The sequence below is a fragment of the Macaca mulatta genome, chromosome 8, assembly GCF_049350105.2.
Source record: "Macaca mulatta isolate MMU2019108-1 chromosome 8, T2T-MMU8v2.0, whole genome shotgun sequence".
Classification (NCBI taxonomy): domain Eukaryota; kingdom Metazoa; phylum Chordata; class Mammalia; order Primates; family Cercopithecidae; genus Macaca; species Macaca mulatta.
This window is the reverse complement of record NC_133413.1, coordinates 80304803-80327910: the sequence shown is the minus strand read 5'-3', so window position 1 is coordinate 80327910 and position 23108 is coordinate 80304803. Positions and strand designations below refer to the sequence as shown.

Below are 23108 nucleotides of genomic sequence, written 5' to 3'. Positions count from 1 at the left end.
TCTGGTTTGGTGACTAGAGCTACTGAGCTGAAACTTTTCCAAGGGTAATTTCTTGAGCTACCAAATGACCAGGAAGATTTTTCTCAGTTTTCTGTTCTCGGCAGAGACTGTTGGACGGAATGATTCACTCAGTCCCACCCAGCTCCAAAATATTTCCCTAAAGCATCTTCTCTGAATATAGCTTTATTGTCCCATCGTATTCAGACTCTAGAAATTAAATAAATACAGTCTATTAATTCAGACCTTTGCCACAGGCACAACTCAGCTTCCTCCTCACCACACTGGATTTTACCATAGGACAACATGGTGTCTTTAGATAGTGGACCAGCCCTCTCAGGTGACTGGTGTTTCTGGCCAGGTCATTCCTAAATTCTCCAATTATATCATTGAAACCATTCATCTCCTTGCCTGTGTCTCATGGGTAGCTTAATCTGCTTAAGAGTTTTTTCTCCATTGTTTAAATATTTTAGCACCATTCAAAATCATTTATTATAGATATTACTAATTTAACGGAAGTTTCTGAGAATTAGAGGGAAAGGAAGTTTGCTTAAAAGATCATAGATATACAAGTTTTTGGATTATCCTAGCTCTTTTCATTGATAGGCTTAGAGTTCATTTCTAGATGTAAATATATGAGTTCATCCCTTAGTTGGCTCTATTTGGAGGCACAAACAACATTTGTTTTACTTTGTTTTAGGAGTATCAAGGGGATATAAAGTATAAGCAAATTTTCTTTCTGCCAAGTCTGTTTGTAACAAAGATCTAAAGAAATCAATATGAAGTCTGTAAGGTATATATCTTAAAACATGATAAGTTTTTATTTCAAAAATGCCTATGAGTATTATTAAACTTAGGACCAAGTTTACCTTTCTATACCCTTATATTAACATATGTTATATTATGACTATACATATGTTAAAATATGTTCTATTAACATATTAACATAACATAATGTAATGTTAGGAGGAGAAAAAATAGAATTTAAAACTTTACATACAATCTTGGTAGCAATATATTATTAATGTTAATCTATGTGTACATTGGAAAAAGACCAGAACAAAATATACTAAAAGCATTAAAAGTGGATATCTCTGGGTGGTAGCACTATGCATAAGTTTAATTTTTTTGTCTTTGTGTATTTTAAAAAATTTCTACAATGAGTATGTATTACTTTAATAATAAATAAAGATATTTTGAAAAGCATATAAGTGACACATTATTTTATTTGAAATGATTTTGGACTTAAAGAGATAGTTTGTACACATTGTGGGTTATTACACATAAGTTTCAAGTTATACCTGGTTTAAATTTGTTGTCTACAAAGCTGAAAGGAGCTTTTATGATAAAAATAACAATTAGACACGATAATCACAACCTTCCTTGAATATAGTCCTCTTCCAAACCTATGCTAGCACATATGCTATCACACACTGCGCTTTGTTGATTATTCTTGCTCTCCTTTATGTAGTCAGGAGGGGTATTTAATAGCCATAGATGAAAAGATTTGGCCCAAGGTCACATAGCTACTAAATGTCAGGCCTGAAACTAGATCTCCATGTAATTCTTTTCCCACCATTCTCTGTAGGAGTAAATTAAAAACTATCCTTTTTGAAAGGAAAAATGTCACAGTAGCCTTTTGCACTCCTCATGTTTGTGATTGTGTTACTGCTATTCATTCCTGCTTCTGTTAAGTGTGGAAAGATAGCACACCAATATCTTAGTGTGTGTTATGTCCCAGGCACAATGCTGGACACTGGCCATACATTCACCCGCCTAATCCCCCACAACAACTGTGTGATACTGATATTTTGATATCTGTTTTACAAATATAAAATCTGAAATTCACAGCACTTGTGAATTGTGGATATGAAATTGAACCCAGCTCTTTCTGACTCACACTCAAGAACATTAAAAGCAGAGCGCCGGAAAAGCTGCCTTAGAGCTTTCTCCAGGAAGAAGAAAGCGAAATAAGCCACCCAGAAGACCTGTGCTGGAGGAAGTAAAACGAGGGAGAGTTACACAAAGCTTCCCTGCCAGTGTTGGGGCTTACAGATGCATGCTGTGGTGAAAGATAAAATTGGGTTTAAATCCATTTCTGACCCTTACTAGTTGTGTGACTTTGGCAGTGCCTATCCCCTCAAACCTTCAATTTCCTTGTCTGAAAGATGGAAGCATGGCAATAATAATGACAATTCTCTTGAGGAATGAATGAGACAACTTATGTTGAGATCTCAGGGTGCAATTCATGGAATCAAAATAGGGTTCTGCTGATGTTAGTTTTAAATGATAATGATGATTATGGTGATGATAATAATATTTGTAAACCCGAAGTTGCGTAGCTCTGTATAGCCAAGGAAGTGTTCTAATATGAAACCAAAAATTTAAGTGGAGTTGAAAAGAAACATTCTCATTGAAGTCTTCTTGAAGACTGAGATAAATTGATGAAGATTAAGAAATTATAAGAAAGATACTGTTCTAGTTTATTAGTATATTTTGCTAAGGAGGCTCTCTCTCTCTCTCTCTCTCTCTCTCTCTCTCTCTGTGCTGTGGGAATCATGTTCTTTTATGGCTTGAACATAGTATGTATGGATTTCTACTTGTCACATCTTTTAATAGAGAAAAACTCAAAAAGAGTCAGAAGTCCCTTAAGAAAGTTGGGAGACTTCTCTTTGGTTTATAGAGATCAGTAGAAGTATGTAGGAGAAGTATGTAGGAGAAGTATGTTTAGGTGGGGAAGTTCAGGTGTTCTTTAGGTCTTGGGGCAGGGTGATGGGACACAATTGCTGGGGTGTGGTTGTGGTTTTTGAGGGCCACTGTGTTCTTACATACTTAGCTGTAATGACCCTGTCGCAGAAATAGTTTGAATTATGTTTAACAATCGTTTGTCTTGCTGTTATATATTACTTTACATAAGCATCGATCCCTGAGTGATTGATTTAACAAAGATTGGATAACAAGGTGGTTGTTTTTACTTCTTGTTTTCTTTTTTGCTCTCTCCCCAGAGCTGGTTTTCCTGAGGCCTCAGCGATTGTGAGGCTTGCCGTGATACCTCTTACAGTTTCCCGTTCTTTAAAGTTAGCAAGTTTGCCAGATAATCTCAGAGATGCCTCCATCTCTCTAGCTTTGTAATTTCATCATTTTTATATTAAGATGTAAGGTGTGACTCTCAGGCTTACATTGTGGACTACGCAGTTATAAGGTATTTGCTATCGAGGCCCCGTGCCTCACTCAAAATTAACACTTACATTGATTCTTGAGTTAACACAATCCTCTTATTTGGAGGACTACCTTCAGCAAGAAGCCCTTGTGCATTTTATGTCTTGCCAGAAATGCTTTTTGTTTGTTGGGAGGGAACTGCACAGTCCCTTTGCACAAGGATGAGTGCAGCCTTCAGTAAGTAGTCCTTGTGCATTTCGTGCTCTCATGATGGGTTCACGTCTGGCTAATGAGAGACTGCTTAGTGTTACTCAGGTTTAAACATTGGTGCTATTATTAGAATCCAGTCTGTTTTCTGGAGAGTGAATGACAATCAGAACATCATTATTCTTAAAAATGATTTTCAGCACAGTGTAAAGGATGAGCCATGTCAGCAGCTTTTTGTGTGTGTACCATGATCACCTTCTCTCCTAATAACTTTTTCAGGAATGCCCACTTCCTTTCATTGCTATTTATATTTGTTGCATGTATTGATTTTCTTAGAGCCTTTCATTTCATAGCATTTATTCGTATCAGACACCACGATCTCATAAGAAAAGCAAACATACCCAAAGGTGACCGGGGACTGTGCCTGTTTCCCAAACTCAGGAAAGCTTTTTGCCTCCTTGAACAGTGTGAAAATTGGTCTAGAACAGGGTGTCTCATCCTCAGCACTATTGACATTTGGGCCAGATAATTTTTTATTATGGGAGGTGGTAGGGCCCTTCCTGTGCGTTGTAGTGATGCCAGCAAAACCTCAAAATTGGGTCTCAACTCGGGGGAGTTCTTGGCTTTGCACAGGAAAGAATTCGAGAGCAAGCTGGCAGTGAAAGAAAGCAAGTTTATTAGAGCAGCAGTGTACAGCAAAATGGCCCAGAGAAGCACTTGTGGATTGCTGGCTGGCTATATTTATACCCACTCTTAATTATGTACAATATAAGGGGCAGGTTATTCACAAGCTTTCTGGAAACGGGGCAGAGAGTTCCCAGAACCATATAAGGTAACCTTTGAGCCATTTGCCGTGGCATCATTTATAAACTGCCATGGTGCTGGTGGGAGTATCTTATGCAAATATATTATAATTAGCATATAATGAGCCATGAAGGCAATTAGAAGTCGCTTTGGTTGCCATCTTCGTCCTTCTGGTTTTGGTCAGTTTCTTTGCTACACCCTGTTTTAATCAGCAGGGTTGTGACCAGGACTCAGAAAGCAGGTCCTGCTGATCTCCTACCTCAGTAGGAACTAGTGGCCCATTAGATGACAGTAGCACCCCCTCAGTTGTGAGAACCAAGATTGTCTCCTAACATTGCCAAAGGTCCCCTGGGGGGGCAAAATTGACCCAGTGGAGACCCACTAGTCTAGAATAATTTTTTTTTAAGTATATACAAACTTTAAAATGGTATGACACTAGAAGTTTGTGAATGTAATGATTATTAGAGTCTTGTGATAATTTTTTTGTGTGGAGTGACATGAATGAAAAACAGAATTTATCTGCCTTTTGCCTTGTTAGAAGGCGTTCTTGATAAGACTTTAATATTGTTTTGAATTTGTTTCCCCCATTAAAATTTAAGGACTCATTATCAAAGTTTGAAAGAAGCCACAGGAAAAAAACCTTTGAACAAACCTTTGAACAAACACTGATTAACACACATGGTTGGGATGGGCTATGCTACTGTATAAGTGGTACTAGCATAGTCATTAAAGATAAGTCTTGGCCAGGCATAGTGGCTCACGCCTGTAATCCTAGCACTTTGGGAGGCTGAGGCGGGTGGATCATGAGGTTAGGAGTTCGAGACCAGCCTGGCCAACATGGTGAAACCCCGTCTCTACTAAAAATACAAAAATTAGCAGGGCAAGGTGGCGGGCACCTGTAATCACAGCTACTCGGAAGGCTGAGGCAGGCAAATTGCTTGAACCTGGGAGGCAGAGTTTGCAATGAGCGGAGATCACGCCACTGCTCTCCAGCTTGGGTGACAGAGTGAGACTCCTCAAAAAAAAAAAGTCTTTGTGGCGAGGGAGGGGAGTTGAGGGGTGAGAAATTACCTATTGAGTACAATGTACATTAGTCAGGTGATGGGTTCACTAACCAAACTTCACTACTACACAATATATTCATATGACAAAATTATGTTTCCCCCCTCTAAATCTATTTTAAAAAAGATAAGACCTGGTACATAACAGACATTCCAAAATATTTGTTGAATGGGTAGATAATGGATAAATGGATGGTTGGATGAAGGATCTTCCACTGCTAACTCATATAGTCTTGGAAACAACATTTCATCAGTGATACACAAAACTGGTGGTCACAAAAGCAAAAGTGGTCACTAGGTACGAGCAGTACAGAGCCCCTTTCTTTCTTCTGTGGATCCCCCAGGTGCTCCTCTGCTCTTCCACCGGTTTGTTTACACTCCCCTCCCTAGGCCTATATCCTTACCTGCCTTTCCTTCTCTCTATATTTGTTGCCTGAATTTATTTTCTTCAAGCTTTTCATATGGTATCATTTCTTTGTATGAGACACCATGATCTCAAGAAAAGAAACCCACCATATCTGATTGTGGATCCACACCTGGGCAATCCTGAGTGAAGAACTGCTTAATCTTTATTCTCTGGTTGTTTAAATCAAACTAGCAATGTGATTCCTAATCATCTTTGAAAATACTTCATTTTGATTTTCTAGAGTCTCATGCCTTTCTTTGATAATTTATTCTAGAGTATAAGTTTTTGGTCAAAGGAACGTGTATTAATAACTGGGATAGATGGGTTTTAACTGTGATCATGTGCTCAGAGTGATGTTATTGATTCAATACTAAAATGTATTTCCTCCATTTTATAAAGAAATTGAGGTACAGATTTGTTAAGATGTACAGCCTGATGCTTACAGGGTGCGTAGTTATATTAGGGTTAGAATAGCAGATCCTAGATGTTGAGACCAGGTTCATAGCACCAAGAGGGAGGGTGAAATTGAGGTGGGGCAGTAATTTGATAAAAAGCATTGAATCTGTAGTACCAGAAAGTTGAAACATTTTTCTTTATGTTTTGTTTTAAAGTCACAAAAATAATTGTTGAGGGTGGCTACTTAGGGTATCATGGCTTTGATTCAATGGGAAGAATATTTTCTCTAAAACGGACAAATTATTAATTTCAAGACCTTTCCTATGAGTTTTATTTTGGTAAATGTTGCTCATGATCTGCTTCTCTTCTCTCTTAGACCTTCTCTCACCATGCCCCATAGGAATCTGACAGGAAGCTGCAACGTTAATTGTGGCTGTAAAATACATGAGTATGAGCCAGTCTGTGGATCAGATGGAATTACATACTTTAACCCTTGTCTGGCTGGCTGTGTTAATAGTGGTAATCTTAGCACTGGGGTGAGTATATTTCACAAGTTCCTCTTCTGTTAGTCCAACATCCTGTGACAAGGATGTGATGAAATTCATATGCTGCCACAATGACTTCAGTCTTTCTTTTCAAGAGGCTCCAAGTAACCTACAAAATACCTCTGACGAAAACCTCAAGGAAAGAAAGTTATGTATTGCTATTATTTTTTTTTCCAGGGATGACGGGAACATTTGGGTGCAGGGATTTGGTTCCATATCAGCATTCTCCTACTTTATATTCTGCGCCAACTCAGTGAAACTTGATAAGGTTGAGCTCTAGGCCTGCCATTTGTTTCTCTGACAGGGCCCTTGTGATGGATTTGAAGGTCAAGATGACCATATTTGGTGCTGATAGAAGAGAATAGGAAAGTACCTCCCCTGACTGGAGTCTGTGAAGATGGGCGATGGCCATTTTTCATACAGTATCAGTTCAGTTCTGGCTTAAAAAAAACTTTCAAAGTAAAGATATTTCTGACAGTTCAAGAATAGGCTATTTTGAGAATTCCCTTTCCTGCAAATTATAAATGGGCCGTAATACTGTGGGAGAAGGTTTTCATATTCTACTCAGTTTCTTTCTTTTTTCTTTCTTTCCTTTTTTTTTTTGAGATGGAGTTTCGCTCTTGTTGCCCAGGCTGGAGTGCAATGGCACGATCTCAGCTCACTGCAACCTCCGCCTCCCAGGTTCAAGTGATCCTCCTGCCTCAGCCACCCTAGTAGCTGGGATTACAGGCATGTGCCACCATGCCCGGCTAATTTTGTATTTTTAGTGGAGACGGGGTGTCTCCATGTTGGTCAGGCTGGTCTTGAACTCCCAGCCTCAGGTGATCCGCCTGCCTTGGCCTCCCAAAGTGCTGGGATTACAGTCTTGAGCCACCGCACCTGGCCTCTACTCAGTTTCTTATTGAGCCCGGTTTGATTCTTTGTGAAGAACAGGCTGTAGGAAGTTGCTTTCACTAAAAGGTTAAAGTGCATGTGCTTGTTCTGTGCAGGTGATAAGGGATTATACCATCCACTGAATGTTTTGGGGATATTGTTTTTGATGTCTGAGTTTTAAACTGCAATGACAAATTGAGAATTCCTGTTGTTTGTTCCCCATCGTATAACTGGTGAGCTCCACTGTGTCGCCATGTTGAAAGGGTGAGATCTGTTCTCCTGGTGGCTAAGTCCTTCCTTGAGAGTGAGTGCTCATCCTTTAAAAAATGCCAGCAGTCTTTTGAGCATGACAGCCAAACAGTGCCCCGTCTCCATACTTATTCTTACCACTGCTTCAGGTATTCAAGGTTGCAATGAAGGTCAGCTCAGCTGATGTCCATTTAGCGTGACTCTGTCAGAGTCCAGGAGCAGTACTGGGTGGGGGCTGTGGTAGTCAAGTTCCATCCATGGAGCTGGTTGCTCTTCTGTAGGGAGTAGGGCACCGGCTAATTATAGGGACTAAAAAGATGTTTAAAATGGAAGCACCAGAATGTACATTAACTTAGCCACTGTGGAAAGCAGTTCGGAGATTTCTCAAAGAACTTAAAATGACCACTCAACCCAGCAATCTCATTCCTGGATATGTATCCAAAAGAAAACAAATCATTCTACCAGAAAGACACATGCACTTGTATGTTTATCACAACACTATACACAAGAGTAAAGACATGGAATTGAGCTAGGTGCTCATCAGTGATGAATTTGATAAAGAAAATGTGATAATATACACCATGGAGTACTGCACAGCCATAAAAGAGAATAAAATCATGACCTTGGCAGCAACATGGATGCAGCTGGAAGCCATTATCCTAACTGAATTAATGCAGGAACAGAAAACCAAACACTACATGTTCTCACTTATAAGTGGGAGCTAAACATTGAGCTAAACAAGTGGGACACAAAGACGGAAACAATAGACACTGGAGACTTACTAGAGGGGGAGGTGGGGAGGGAGGTGTGAAAAACTACCTGTTGGGAACTATGCTCACGACTTGGGTGATGGGATCATCTGTACACCAAACCTCAGCATCACGCAGTAGACCCATGTAACAAACCTGCCCATGTACCCCCTGAATCTAAAATAAAAGTTGAAAAAGAAAAGAAAATGGAACACCAATGAGGTGTTTACTATTATTGGTGCTGAAGTCGTCACGGTTGCATTATGAATTCTCTGCATTTAATAGATGTTTACTTTAGGGCCCTCTGTGTGCCCAGAGTTGTGCTAGGTGCTCTGTGAGCACAAAGAAAAATAAGGTTTGGTTCTGGTTTTTGAAGGGCTTCTCTAATTGGAGAGCCCAAGAGTTAACAGCAATTGAGGCAGAATATAATGATGACAAAAATTAGTCTGCGGAATGTGAATGGTATTGAATGTTGAAAGCTTCTTAGGAAAGTTTAGGTTTAAACAATTTTGACCAGCAGACTTTGGTTCTGTTAGACACACACTTGAGATCCTTACTGTTATCAATGAGGAAGTTACTTTCAATGAAATATTTTGTGTTTTAAAAAATATTCGAGCTATTTTAGAGTACTTTTACTTAATTTTGTCTTAATATTCCTATGCCCCAGTTAGCTTTTGAGGGGCACACAACTGCTCTTTATTTTGCTCACTTAGATACGGAATTATACAGAATGCACCTGTGTCCAAAGTCGACAAGTGATCACTCCGCCCACCGTGGGACAGCGCAGTCAGCTCCGTGTGGTTATTGTCAAGACTTATCTCAATGAGAACGGCTATGCTGTGTCTGGGAAATGTAAACGGACCTGCAATACCCTTATCCCATTCTTAGTTTTTCTTTTCATAGTCACCTTCATCACAGCTTGTGCCCAACCATCGGCCATCATTGTAACACTTAGGTGAGAAGAGCATTCAACTTCCGGGGTGGGTTCTGTACTTAGAATTTCCAGAGCACATAATCCAGGAGAAGGAGCTTATGTGGTAAATCATGGAGCAAAGCAAAATTAGCATGTGCAGGAGGGCGCTCAGATATTTGCCTGGTGAACTTAAGAGGGATTTTTCCCTTTTGGGAAGGGAAAGGAAGGTTGTAACATTCCATACTTTGGAAGGTTCTTTTATTCAGTTGGGTTATATTCTTAATGTATAATGAAACTTCTTTGATGTTTTTGATTCCTGAAGTCTCTGCCCTGTGAGGTTCAACTTCAGCAGTTGAAAGTCATCACTCTGTTAGCTATGAGAAGCTGGACCCCAGAGGAGGGCAGGAAGTAATTTGGGAAAGTTGCTAAATCGTGCATACAGCAAAGGCTATTATCTTCAACCTTTTAGATAGTTACTGCCTTTGGGATCAGTGGTGCTTTATGCTGGGCTTGCAATTTGAAATGCTGAGTTCATTAATTTTACTATCATACAAAATTTCAGAGTTGAGTCAAGAAAAGGGCATATTAGGGAATGTGATTTCTCTCTCTCTCTCTCTTTTTTTTTTTTTAAGTTTTTCAGGCTGTGCTTTCTTTGCCATGTCTTGTTTGGATTTTTTGTTGATAAGAGAACACGGAAGCTACTTTTGTCCTATTAAAAATGTTGGCACTGATGTTCCTGAACCAAAATGAGAGTTGGGCTGCGATTTTTTGCAGTGCAATAACAAGAGATCCAGATGAACTGGGGAGAAAGAGAGTTTTTATTTCTGTAACCAGTTACAGGGAGAAGACCTGGAAATTATCACCAGACCAACTCAAAATTACAAAGTTTATTAGAGCTTATATACATTGTAAGCTATCTGTGCATGTGTAAGTGTGCATTCATCTAAAGACATAAATGATTAATTTCTTTTAACCTATAACAAAGGTCTGAATCTTGAAGACCTTCTTCTGGAGCCTCAGTAAGTTTACTTAATCTAAATGGGTCCAGGTGCTGGGGTGATTACCCTTATCTTATCTCCTGCTAAATCATGGAGGTTTGAGGAGTTCCTTCAGACCCCCAATAAACTTGTTTGTGGAGGCCTAGGGAGTTTTTGCAGACCCCCAATAAAACTTGTTTAATCCTAAATGGATCCTCTTAAGAATTCCTTCATTGTTTTTTCATGCTTTAAGTCCCAGGAAAGACCTAGGCAAAAGTCTTGGTGGGCTTTTGTTACAGTCCAGCATTTGTATAAGGGCACTGGCTTTTAATATTTAACTTAACCACTCAGCCAGTACTGAAACAGTTGTTATGGAGGCCTGCCACACTGATACATTCACATCGGTGTGTTGATATTTGCAGTAAGGACTGCAGTGGACAGAGGAACTGGGCAGCGTGGTGAAGCCAGAAGAGCACACCCATGGGTCTGGGCAGCTTCAGGGGGATTAGGGGGGTGGAGGGCAGGGAAGGAGTGAAGAAAGGGAGTCAGTTCTTACTCTTCCTCCAGGCTCCTCAGATGCCACAATGCTGGACACCTTGCAGGAAGCGCCTGCTGAGATGTCATTGCTTAGCAAGGGCAGTGGGCTGCACCAGGCGTATTCTGGCTTCTTTCCCACTGGGAAAGAATCAGGCATTTCCAAGCAAAGCTGTTCCTTGACAGCCAGATAGTGGTGCATGAAAGGCCCACTGGTTTGTTTACTCATTTATTCCAACAGCAGATATTTATGGAATAACAACCTGTGTGCAGCACTTTGCAAATTGCTCTGAGAAATAAAGAAATTAGGGAAAAGGTGACAAGGGCACTGGTCTTGGGAAAGTTCCCATTATACACCGTACTCTCATGGGTATTCGATGGAGAGGATAAGGTACTGCAGCATTTAAAAAGACATATGAATCATTCATAAATTTACTCAAATAATCTCATTCTTTGCACTTTAATTCCTCAAGAGATATTAAATAACCCATAGGCTACTTTTTCCTTTAGTGTTCATACATGGCAAATAGCCAGCTGGCTTCTAACCTAAAATTTCAGAAAAGGAACCCTTTAATCTTTGCTAATTACAAAACCGGTAGACTCCAATCTTCCTGCCACATGGGAATAACTTGGAGTGTAACTTTTTAAAAAAGAAAAAAAGATGTGGTTGGAGGGCTTATGCTTCCTCTGATGTATACTTTTATTCTTTACTTTTATTCTTTACTCTTTTTTCTTCCTGTTTTGGAAGAATTGTTGGAGTAATTTTCAATGTACACATCTACCACTCTGGAAGATGCAGGCACGCAGGCAAAAAAACAAAAACGAAAACAAAAAAACCCCGCAGTATTTAGGATGAAATTCTATTAAAAAAAAAATGGATCTGATTTTGGAAGCTCAGTTAGAGGCATTTCAGCTTCTTCAGCCAAGAGCCTTTAACCTTCCACCAGTATTTATGTAGAAACAGTTAGAGTTAGTCAGAGTTTCTTTGGTGTCTGCGTTGGGAAGATCTTTATTCAGTGATGTAGCCACCAGCAATCTTATGTGGCTATTGTTAGTAAATAATAGTGAGTTAAATATTTTGGCATGGTATCTCTTTAGTCCCTGGCTCTGCACAAAGCCGACTTGATTTGACATTCATTTTCTTGGGGCTACTATTTACAAAACATTGCCTTCTTTCCCTTCACTGCAGGTCCGTAGAAGATGAGGAGAGGCCTTTCGCGCTGGGAATGCAGTTTGTTTTGTTGCGAACACTTGGTACGTCCCTGAATTTCCAAGTGTGCCTCTTAGTTCCTCTTTGCAGATGGCAAATTTTCACTGTCCTTTAAAAATGGCAAGTCACGTCATTTATTACCATGAGTAAGATTTTACAGGTTAGTGGTGAGGGTACAACTTCCTTGTTTTCTGATTTGAACTAGAAGCTGACAGGTTCTGTTGTTTGATGAAACAAAACAAAACCAACGTTAGGTTAGTTTCTTTTCCATCATGAACATAAACTTGGACAAAATTCCCCAGCGTTTTGCACAGTAAGAAATAGGAAATCAAGCAATTTGTTAAGGATTTGTAATCCTAGCATTCTGACCCCTTTATGCCTTTTTACTATGAAAGCAATAGAAATCGGTCTTTATTTGCGAAGTTTTCAATTCCTTACTTCTTTATAGTAATTTTATTGGACTAAACAAAGAGTATACCTATCATGTTTTCTGAGAAAAATAAAAAACTTTAGAAAGGAAAAGAAAGGTGCCCAAAGTGACATATAGGGACTGCCTTGTAAGTCTTTACTTATCAAAAAGAGAAGCTTAGTAGTGCTGTGTCCATGTGACAAACCACAGAGTACATTTGTGCAGGAGGAATATAGGTCTTCTTTTTACAAACACCACAGCACTCTGTGAGTTCTTGAGACAATGGGAAATAAGCATGTGAAATACAATGTTCCTTTGATCAGTTTCAATGTATTTTTAATTGATATCCTTGTCTTCAAGCTTATTTTTCCTTTTATAATTTCTTTTTCTTAAGTGGCAGTCTGTCATTTTCTTCAGCTGTTATTTTCTCCTCAGTAATCAGTGTTATTGTCTGCAAGACAAAAAAATTGTTTTTTGATTCAAATTTCTTATTTCAGTTTTGAAGAGGTAATGTTTAAAAAGGGCATCTTCTGACCCCCTAAAGCACTAATCCCCTGGCATTCTCAATTTATCATATGTTGTGGTTGATGGCCCAGTCCAAAAATGAGCCCCAGGAGGAAGATGCTTCTAGTTCCATGTAATGAGTGGCTTGTTTTTGTTTTTGTTTGGTACTAATAAGACTTTGAGGGTACCATTTTTAAAAAAGCATGCTGTTTAAAGGAAATCCTGACACACTTAGATATAGTGAAAAAGTCTGCTTTAAGCCGGGTGCAGTGGCTCATGCTTTAATCCCTGCAATTTGGGAGGCCGAGGCGGGTGGATCATCTAAGGTCAGGAGTTCGAGGCCAGTCTGGCCAACATGATGAAACCCTATCTCTACTAAAAATACAAACACATTAGCTGGGTGTGGTGGTGCGTGCCTGTAATCCCAACTATTCAGGAGGCTGGGGCAGGAGAGTTGCTTGAACCTGGGAGGCAGAGGTTGCAATGAGCGGAGATAGAGCCACTGCACACCAGCCTGGGCAACAAGAGCAAAACTCTGTCTAAAAGAAAAAAAAAAAAAAAGAAAAAATCTGTCTTGTAGTTCTTGTTAGAAGTTAAACAGTATTATTTAGAAATAAGGAGATTTGTTAACCAAAGGGGTAATTGAATAAGAAAAGACATATATATATAAAAAAATTTTTTTTTTTTTTTTTTGAGACAGTCTTGCTCTGTTGCCCAGGCTGGAGGGCAGTGGCACAACCTCAGCTCACTGCAACCTCTGCCTCTAGGGTTCAAGTGTTTCTCCTGCCTCAGCCTCCCAAGTAACTGGGATTACAGGCATTTGCCACCATGCTTGGCTAATTTTTGCATTTTTTTCTTTTACTTTTTCTTTTTTTTACTAGAGATGGGGTTTCACCATGTTGGCCAGGCTGGTCTTCAGCTCTTGACCTCAGGTGATCCACCCGCTTTGGCTTCCCAAAGTTCTGGGATTACAGATGTGAGCCACCATGCCCGGCCAGAAAAAGGTAATTTCTTTTTTTTGCTTTGCCCCTCTCTGATGCCATAGAGTTGGGGTCATTCGATACGATTTAGAGGTAAAGGTGAGTCCACACATGTATGCCACAGCATCAAGAATAAGTGGAGGGAGAACATTGCAGGCATTTATTATTTAATTCAACTTTATTTTAACTTCTATGGATTGTGAAAAAGTCTAGTTGGGCCAACAAGCCAATTTTCATTTCCCCCCAAATTCCGAAGCAGAAAAAGAGTTAAAAAAAAAAACTTTAATAATATTAAAATTAAACCAATAGACTTTATTTTAAATAAGAACAACTTATTTAAAATGTATCACTCACAGCTTCCTGGATTATCAGCCCACCTATCCTCTCTGCCTTCCTTTCTGTCTTCCTGGCTCCCTTCCTCCTTTCTCTCTTTTATTCCTTCCTCCCTCCTCTCTCCCATCGCTATCTTCTGTAAATTTTTTTTGAGGTCTTTGGGATGCAAAGAATAAAAGGCATGGTCTCTGCTTTGAAGAAGCTTATGGAGTGACAGATTTGCAAACATTTACAATACTATGTGATAGTTAATAAGATGGAGGTAGATGCAAAATGCAGTGAGAATATGATGGCATCTGAGTAAGTCAGGAATTTAAAGGGAGCATAGATATTTGCAAGGTGAATGAGTTTGGGGAACATTTTGGCAAAGGGAGTGGCATGTGGTGAAGGAGTCTACGTACTAGGTAGACTTTTTTTTTCTCATTGGATTAAGGAAATGTCTATATCATAGCCCAGACGACGAAGCTACTATTCATCTCAGATGTTTCATAAACTTCAAAGATGAAATTTATGCCATAATAAAGTACCTTTATATATATAATTTCTTGGATTTATAAGTGCTTTTATAAAGTTGCCATTTTATGTGGTGTTTGACTCACAAGAGATGCTGCTTTTCTCGTACTCTTCCTGCATCCAAAGACTAGCGCCCAACCCACAAGAACTAAGTGTATTGAATTTCGGTGGGTAATAAAGGGTTCTAGTGTAGCCTGTTGAATACTTAATGACAAAATCCAATTTTTAGGTTTAAAACGATTCTCTAATTGTATTTTTAGCAATATCCCTGTTTTCAGTTTTATTGAGGTATAATTGACAAATAAAATTGTATCTACTTATAGTGTGCAACATGTTGATTTGATCGTAAAAAGCAACAGCGCATTCTGGGTGGCAAACTCGATTTTAAGTGTTTATCATATAGCGAATGCTTTTATGATAAATATATTGTGATAAAATGTGATTGTGTCTTTAAAAAAATCTGGTAACATAAGAAAATCCCTCCCCTCAACTGGTTTTAGAGCACACCAGTACCTTGCTAATTTACAAATCTGTTCTCTCTTGTAAGACGTGCTAAGTCTTCGTATTTTCTTCTTCCCCTCTCTAGCATACATTCCTACTCCAATCTACTTTGGAGCAGTCATTGACACCACCTGCATGCTCTGGCAACACGAGTGTGGCGTGCAGGGTTCTTGCTGGGAGTACAACGTGACGTCGTTTCGTTTTGTGTATTTTGGTTTGGCGGCCGGCCTCAAATTCGTTGGCTTTATTTTTATTTTTCTGGCCTGGTACTCCATAAAATACAAGGAGGATGGACTCCAGAGGCGGAGGTGGAGAGAATTCCCCGTGAGCACCGTGAGTGAGAGAGTGGGCCACCCCGACAGTGCCCGGACTAGATCTTGCCCAGCTTTCAGCACCCAGGGAGAATTCCACGAAGAGACTGGTCTGCAAAAAGGGATCCAGTGCGCAGCACAGACCTACCCGGGGCCCTTCCCAGAAGCAATAAGTTCCTCTGCGGACCCGGGGCTGGAAGAGAGCCCAGCTGCCCTGGAGCCGCCCTCCTGAAGCTTGAAAATGGAAGAATTTAGTTTTGTTGGTTGAGTTGAAAATGGCGACTTGAGAAACAACCGTGCCTTCTTTTCTTTATTTCTTTTTTTAACCTCTACAGACACAATCCTCAAACCAACAAAACTCAGTATACACAGCCGCTATTCATTGAGGGCTGGATACCTCAACAAGACTGAGAGCCTTTCCCCGCTTCTCTCCAAGAAGGAGACGTTCAGCTAGATTTGTTCCCATTTCCGTTGTGTTAATTTAAAGCTCATGCTCCCCTACGGTATAGGCTGAGGTACACGGTTAGCAAAATCATGGGAAGGGGAATGGCGGTGCATATCATTAACTAACACTCCAAACAAAGGTGAGCTTGCCCAGGACTTGGCATTTCCAAATCAAAGTTTTTAGATATGAACACCTACTGTGAGTTCTGCTACAAAGCACAAATGACTTTGTCTCAACTATGCAATTTGATTGGAAAAATGTATGTGCAGCATGTTACGTTTGCTTTCACAGAATAAAGCAGATATGTTTCCGAACTTTCCATCCAGTACTGTTAAGAGCATTTTAAGCCATAGCAGAGTTATAAATCAGGTAGAATTTGTCAAATGCTTCAAAGGAACCATAGGCATAGTGTGATAGAAGGAACAGCTGCTTCAGGTCAGAGGACACATTCTCTTTTAGTCTGCCTGCCCCATCCTAAGATAAAGAGGCTGCTGAATCATAAATCTGATAGCTTAAATATCAACTCCAGTATTCTTTCGTAAGGGGCTTTAAAACTAGTGTGCTAAACAATATGGCTAGAAACTGTAATTTGAAATGCACAATAAGGAAAGAAAATGACAGCTTTCTCATCCAAGAAAATTGTTGCAGAAATTTTCTTTAGCGCTACGGGTCCTCAAAGTCACTGGGAAAAGTCCCACCTGAGTATTTTAGTTATATATTGAAAGCACTGGCAAATCTGTGTGGTTTTCTTTTTTTCTGGACGGAAAATTGCTGTGGTTGTTCCTGAAAATGAGTACTTATATCAAGAAATCTGTGCCTGGGATATGAAAATCACTTTGAATACAGGAGGAGGGAGATCTGTGTTCTGGAATAGAATACAATCTTAAGTAATTGTTGAAAATTATGTAAAATAAACCAGTCCATCCTATTGAACCCTACCTTATCAGAGTTGGAATCGTTTTACACTACCCTTTGATTCCCTCTTACTGTAAGTTTCTGGCAGTGATTCTGAGAGAAGATTTTTCTGTTCCTAAATGCACCTTGGGTTCATTATCCATCATTCTTTTCAGTACCTCCCAGCACATCACTTTGACGTAAGCATCATACAGAATGCTTTCTACATGGCTCTTAAGATAGATGCTTCCTGATGCTGCTAACGAATTGATAGCAAGTTAGCTCATGGGTTCTGGCTGCAAGGGAGTGTAAGGGCCAAATGCTGATATAATTGTGAACTTTTTCTGCCAAGGAGCCTATGGTCATGGAGGGCTAATTAGGGAAATGTTTTTCTCTTCTGGTTTACCCTTATCCCCAGAAGAGATGTGATTGACAGACTGTTCCATGACTCAGGCTTCTGCTCTCCATCCTTGCTTGACTGCACAGGTGGAATTGTGCAAATACTCCTGAGCATAAGGCTGTTTCCCTCTCTTCCTAGGAATGACATTGGTCAAGTTGTTCTCTTGGTTGCGTGCAGTTTGCGTTAACACTATTAGACTGAACAATGTCTACAAGGGGTGGAGCTAGTGGTCTCAGGGGCTAAGGACTTCCCTCTGGCTGTTGGGCTTGGCTCTCGGGGAAGTGAGGATTCTTGCTTGGTTAAGACTGTAATTGCACTGGTAATTGTCAAACTCTGGCCAATGTGGCATATATTGGAAGTATGCAAAACATCTTGCTGATTCAGAAAACCTTGCTGATTGACCTAGTGTCTCCTCTGGGGCCTCACGGTTCCCCTTTACCCTCTGTGGGAGAGCTTTGATCCTTTAAAGGAGAAAGTTTCCTTTGGTGTGGGAGTTAAATATATGTAGGTTGGAGAGGTGTGGTGTTTTCTTAATTTTCCTCTGATCATTAAGATACTGCATTGAGAGAATGTTGGTGGGATTGGCACTTTTTCTGGTAGCTAAGATTGCTGGACTCAGCACGGGGTAGTTAGAGAGCTCCCTTACTCCCTTTGCTGCCTTGAACAGTCATCCAGTTCGGCGATCACTGACCAGGTGCCAGGTATCTTCAGGTGTCATTTTACCTGACTGCCATCTGCCACTCCATAACATCCTTTGAGATGATTAGGCCAGAACTCAAAGAAATGTGCACCACAGTGTTAATATTGTACTTGCTCAAGTATCTGCTCCTTGTTAAGAGCAGGTATTTCATTCATGTGTTGTTGGTGAATGTAGACTAAGTAGTAAAAATCATGAGAAAATAAAGCTTTGGAATATGTACCAATTAAGTGTTGTTCACGAAATACTTGGGGCTATGGTAGCATCATTGGAATATTGCATAGCCAACTGAAGTGACTATTTTGTAGATGATACCATTTAATTGTATATATAGGGTCTTATATGTTTCTTAATAAATTACTCACATTACTTTATAGTCACAGCTCCTATTAGAAGTTTTAATGAAGACTCTCCATGACCTTAGGCTTCGAATTACTTGTTTTGGAAAAGGTCATCTTGTTCCTTTATAAACTGTAAATTCATATATTATTTAGCTTTAATATGCAAATACAATATCCTTGAGTTCATCCTATTAATTTAGAAACTCCCAGGAGGTAAGATGGGTGGTTGGGGCACATTCTTTGGTTATTTTCATTAGCATTAGGTCCTTATTCTTTATAGGCGGATTTAATTCTTGAAAATATTCAAAAGTAATTCAGAATCAAGGTGTTGGAGATGGAGAGAAAGGAGGAACAGAGAGGAAACAATTTAGCATTTGTTGAGTGTTGACAATTTGTAGAGCATTTTGTCAAGCACTTAATATATATCATCATTCATTTTGATCCTCTTAATTACCTTGCAAAGATTTGATTCTTTTTTTTTTTTTTTTTTGAGACAGAATCTTGCTCTGTCACCCAGGCTGGAGTGCAGTGGCATAATCTCGGCTCACTGCAACTTCCGCTTCCTGGGTTCAAGTGAGTCTCCTGTTTCAGCCTCCTGAGGAACTGGGATTACAGGTGTGTGCCACCATACCCAGCTATTTTTTTTCTGTTTTTGGTAGAGAGAGAGTTTCAGCATGTTGACCAGGCTGGTCTTGAACTCCTGACCTCAAGTGATCCACCCGTCTCGGCCTCCCAAAGTGCTGGGATTACAGGCATAAGCCACATGCCCGGCTGATTTTATTATTTTTTAAAAAACGTAAAAGAACTCATTTAGGTTTGTACAGAATGGCAAAGTCAGGATTCAGACATAGATTTCTCTCACTCCATTATTCATTTTTTACACTACACAATGCATACAATAGCTTTTGGTTAACAAAGGCAAGGTGTGACTATAAAATCATGAGGTTAAAGCATTTCAATTTTTTGATATTTTACCGTTTCTGAAGAGTAGAGAGGTTTTTTTGTGTAAATAAAAAAAAAGCTGTGGAAACATCTGTAGGAAATATCACGATTTAATGTTTAACTAGATTTTCAAGGTAAATTTAAATTTACATTTATTTAGCTAAATGTTATATTAAAGTTATTTGTCATAACATACCTCAAATATTTATTTATAGTTCGTATTTAATACAGAACAAATCCAGTCTTCGTGTTAACATCAGGTCTCAGCAGAGTTCTGAAATGAAACATTATGAAGAACGGTAGTTTAGATTTGTTGAATCTGAGCTTTAGGGATTTCAGGTGTATGTTTTTTTTTTAAATTTTCCTTGTTCAGAATATTAACATTTCCATTAGTTTTTTGATGAATATGAGTTTTAAGATTCCTAATAAGGGTTTTAAATGAACACACACAAAATACATATCAAACCACTGATCCCGACTGTTCCCTTTAGTCACTGTGACATTGTTACCTTTAGTTGCATGCATTTGGAAATGTCAACCTTCAGAGAAGGGGGAGTTACCTGGAGTAAGGCCTCATGGATGTCATGGCAGTCCTCCATGTTCACCAACCACCAAGAAAATTCTTCTTCGGTCCACAATTCCAGCTTCGTTCTTTGGTGGACTTGGAGCCAGAAAGTTTCTTTTTGGCCCTGTTTTGTAGAAACCGTGCATTTACCACGGAGAAGCTTTAGAGTTTGGATGGAGCTGAAGCATTGGTGGGAATTCCCTAGTGCACCCAGGAGCAGAAGGCAAGCCCAAGCCTCGAGTGGTAGCCAATTATATTTTGCGATTGTGTATGTACTTAAAACATCAGAGATGGCACAGCACATGAACATAATGATCGATGTGTAGGTGCATACTGAGTATTCTAAGTAGCAGATAGACGCCAAAATACTGTATAATCCCAGAACTGCCTAAACTGCAGGTTTGCTAGTTCTCTGTCATACAGACCAGTAGGTAGCCTTTGCACACATTTGTGTTTTCTCTTCCACAGTAAGAGAGTGCCGTGGCTGGCAGGCACAGGTAGTTACCTCGTGCACTTTATCGTTTTGTCTTTTTCTCTTCTTCATCTTTAGGGATGCTGCTGGCTGTATCTGTCCCAAACTTGTTGTTGCATTAGAATCAGATCTGTGTATGTTTGAGGAGGTTTTATTTTAAAGACTTCATTTTTACGCAGCTCTAGGAAGGGTCAAATATGACAAAAACAAAAACAAAAAGCAAAAGAAACAAAACCCTCCCTAGGTGTTTGCTTTTGCAACATTAAAAAAAATGCTTTGGTGCTAAAAAGTGTTTAATGATGCATGTTCACCATTAAAAAGCGCCACTGAATTCACAGCATTTCACTGCTAAGGGGCTGCATGTACTTTTTCTTTGGAAATCTGAAGAATTTTCCAGAAAACAAGCATCCATTACTCTTATTTCAACAGTTACTCCATGAACTCTATGCTGCAAAAACGAAGTGTGTAAGGGGGAATACTTTTCTATGGAATACTCAGTGCTTTTGATATTTATTTTAGCAAGAATAATCAGATGCTAAAAATAATTTCAGAGAGAGGTAGAAAAAATATTTCAGATAATCTTTTCTTATATCTTCTCCAAAAAGCTTACACCCATGTAAGGTATTTTTAACACTGGGGTTTTGAAGGTGTTATCTTTTCTGGTATCCTATCATTACATGTTAAAATTGAAGGAGAAAATATTATTGAAAACTAAAGTAATTGCAGGAACACATTAAACCAAAGGGGTGAATAAAAGAGGTTTAAAGTTTCCATCTAGAAATGAAAAATAAGAATCATTGGCAAGACTAGTACCAATTACTGGCAATTGGTAATTGATCATTGGTAAGAGTAGTACCAAATAATGGGCATTTTTCTTAAAATACATAGCTCTACCCCAAACCCCAAATGTTAATTTAGAATCATGAAACAGGCAGGTCAGGCTCTGACCCTTTTGTTTAAGGAAATGTAATACTGTGTCAACTAAACTGGCATTAGGTTCTTAGTGGAGCGTGTGTTCTCTGTGTGTGTGTGTGTGTTTTATGTAGAAGTGTGTTTGTGATGAAAGGCTGTTTTGCATTGTTGCATAAAGAAGTTTGATTTTGTGATTTTTAAAATGATATTTATTTGGAGACTTCTTAGGGTAATTTAAAAGATGTGTAATTTCCATATGTTTAATGAAATCTATTGTCGATGTACTAATAAATCTTGGTTTACAGCATCTTGAATACTTGATTATTGAAAATTAAGAAAAAAGTTAAAAATGAATAAAGTGTGTTGGACTGAAACGAAATTGTTTCTAGAACTTTGTTGTTTGAAGAGATGAAGCATTGAGATTGATGCAATTGTCCACCCCGCCTACAAAATTAACTCCGTACCTAACTGTTAACTCTACCTTGAAGCAGAATGTTCTATGTGTAAAGTTGTAGGAGTATAGTTTTAAGAGCCATAGCATATTTTTTTAAATTGAGTCTCCAAAGGTAATAATTTTAAGTAATTCATCACTTATGTATTCAAAACAGACTTTCGGAACACAGAGCTATGTACCTTGAATGTGATTTGTTAAATTATACTTAAATAACATATTAACCCTCAAATCTCAATGGCTTCATAACACATGGGTTTGTTTCTCATTCACTTACACATCTATTAAGGCTCTGTTCCACACAGTCTTTCAGGGATCCAGGCTGACAGAGGCTCCACCATCTTGAAGTGACACCATCTGGAACTTCCAGGGTTAATCTTGGTTGCTGGGGCAAGGAAAGGAAATGCCCAGAGAATGGCAAAAGAGCTTTTCTTTTTCTCAGCCTGGAAGTGCCATATGTCTATTCTCCCCTTTCGTTGGCCCTAACTAGTCTCATGGCTCTGCCTAACAGCCTGAGATCCTGAAAATACAGAGGAGTAAATGGTAATTCAGTGGGTATAATTCTTTGCCACATGATTGACTTTGATAGGTTAAGAATAATTTCCAAAGAAGTCCAACTCCTTATTCCAAAAACTGGAATAATTTCCAAAGGTGTGAATATCAAAACTTGGTCAACAAAGCACTGAAAAGCTCCCTTCCTCCTATCTCCTAGTTTGCTACTGAATAGCAAACTAATCATTCATTGCTAAAGTGGCCCAGAAGCCACTGCTCTGAGACAAGAGTAAGAAACCTGCACACATACTCCTGAACTTAAAAGTTAAGTTAAAAAGAAGAAGAACTTGAGCTCAGACCCACTTAGGGAGAAAAAAACCCCTGGATCTGGAGGCCTCTCCTGACTAGCAGTGGAGTTTTCTAAACACAGTGGCATCTAAAACTTTGGGGTGAGAGGTGGAAGGAGGTAAGGGAGTCATAACTCACGGAATGAAGCATAAGGTGGGTGTATTTAGAATCCTGCCTTGACCACTTTGTAGGTGGGAAGCAGCGTAACTGATTTCCACTTTTCATTCCCTCATCCCACTGCTCACCTAAAGGGCAGCAGTGGTCTAAGCTACATGAGTGATTGGGGGAGGGGATATAGGTGTTAGTGCTGACTTCCCCCCATGGCTTTCTGCATTCACCAAGGCAGCCTTTTAGGCAAAGAGCAAGTAGTAACCCCTGCCTGAATCTACCATCTTCTGCTCAATTATGTGTGCGTAAGTTAGGCAAAAGGATTTCTGCTAAATTTCTTAAATTTCCCACACTTTCAGCATATAGGTAGATCTGTGTTCGGTATTGGGCTTTTTAAACAGGCACATTAG

At 39.3% G+C, this 23108-nt stretch overlaps 1 protein-coding gene across 2 annotated transcripts in view; it reads left to right on the top strand.

Moving 5' to 3' along the window:
• Nucleotides 1–21673, top strand: part of SLCO5A1 (solute carrier organic anion transporter family member 5A1) — a 159898-nt gene extending 138225 nt beyond the window's left edge. For both annotated transcript variants that reach the window (XM_015145540.3, XM_001099565.4), the window contains 4 exons: nucleotides 6407–6566; nucleotides 9160–9401; nucleotides 12060–12124; nucleotides 15406–21673. In XM_015145540.3, coding sequence (XP_015001026.2) covers nucleotides 6407–6566; nucleotides 9160–9401; nucleotides 12060–12124; nucleotides 15406–15863 — 925 coding nt within the window. In that variant the 3' untranslated portion in view covers nucleotides 15864–21673. The remainder of the gene's footprint in view (nucleotides 1–6406; nucleotides 6567–9159; nucleotides 9402–12059; nucleotides 12125–15405) is intronic.
• Nucleotides 21674–23108: the final 1435 nt, after the last annotated feature.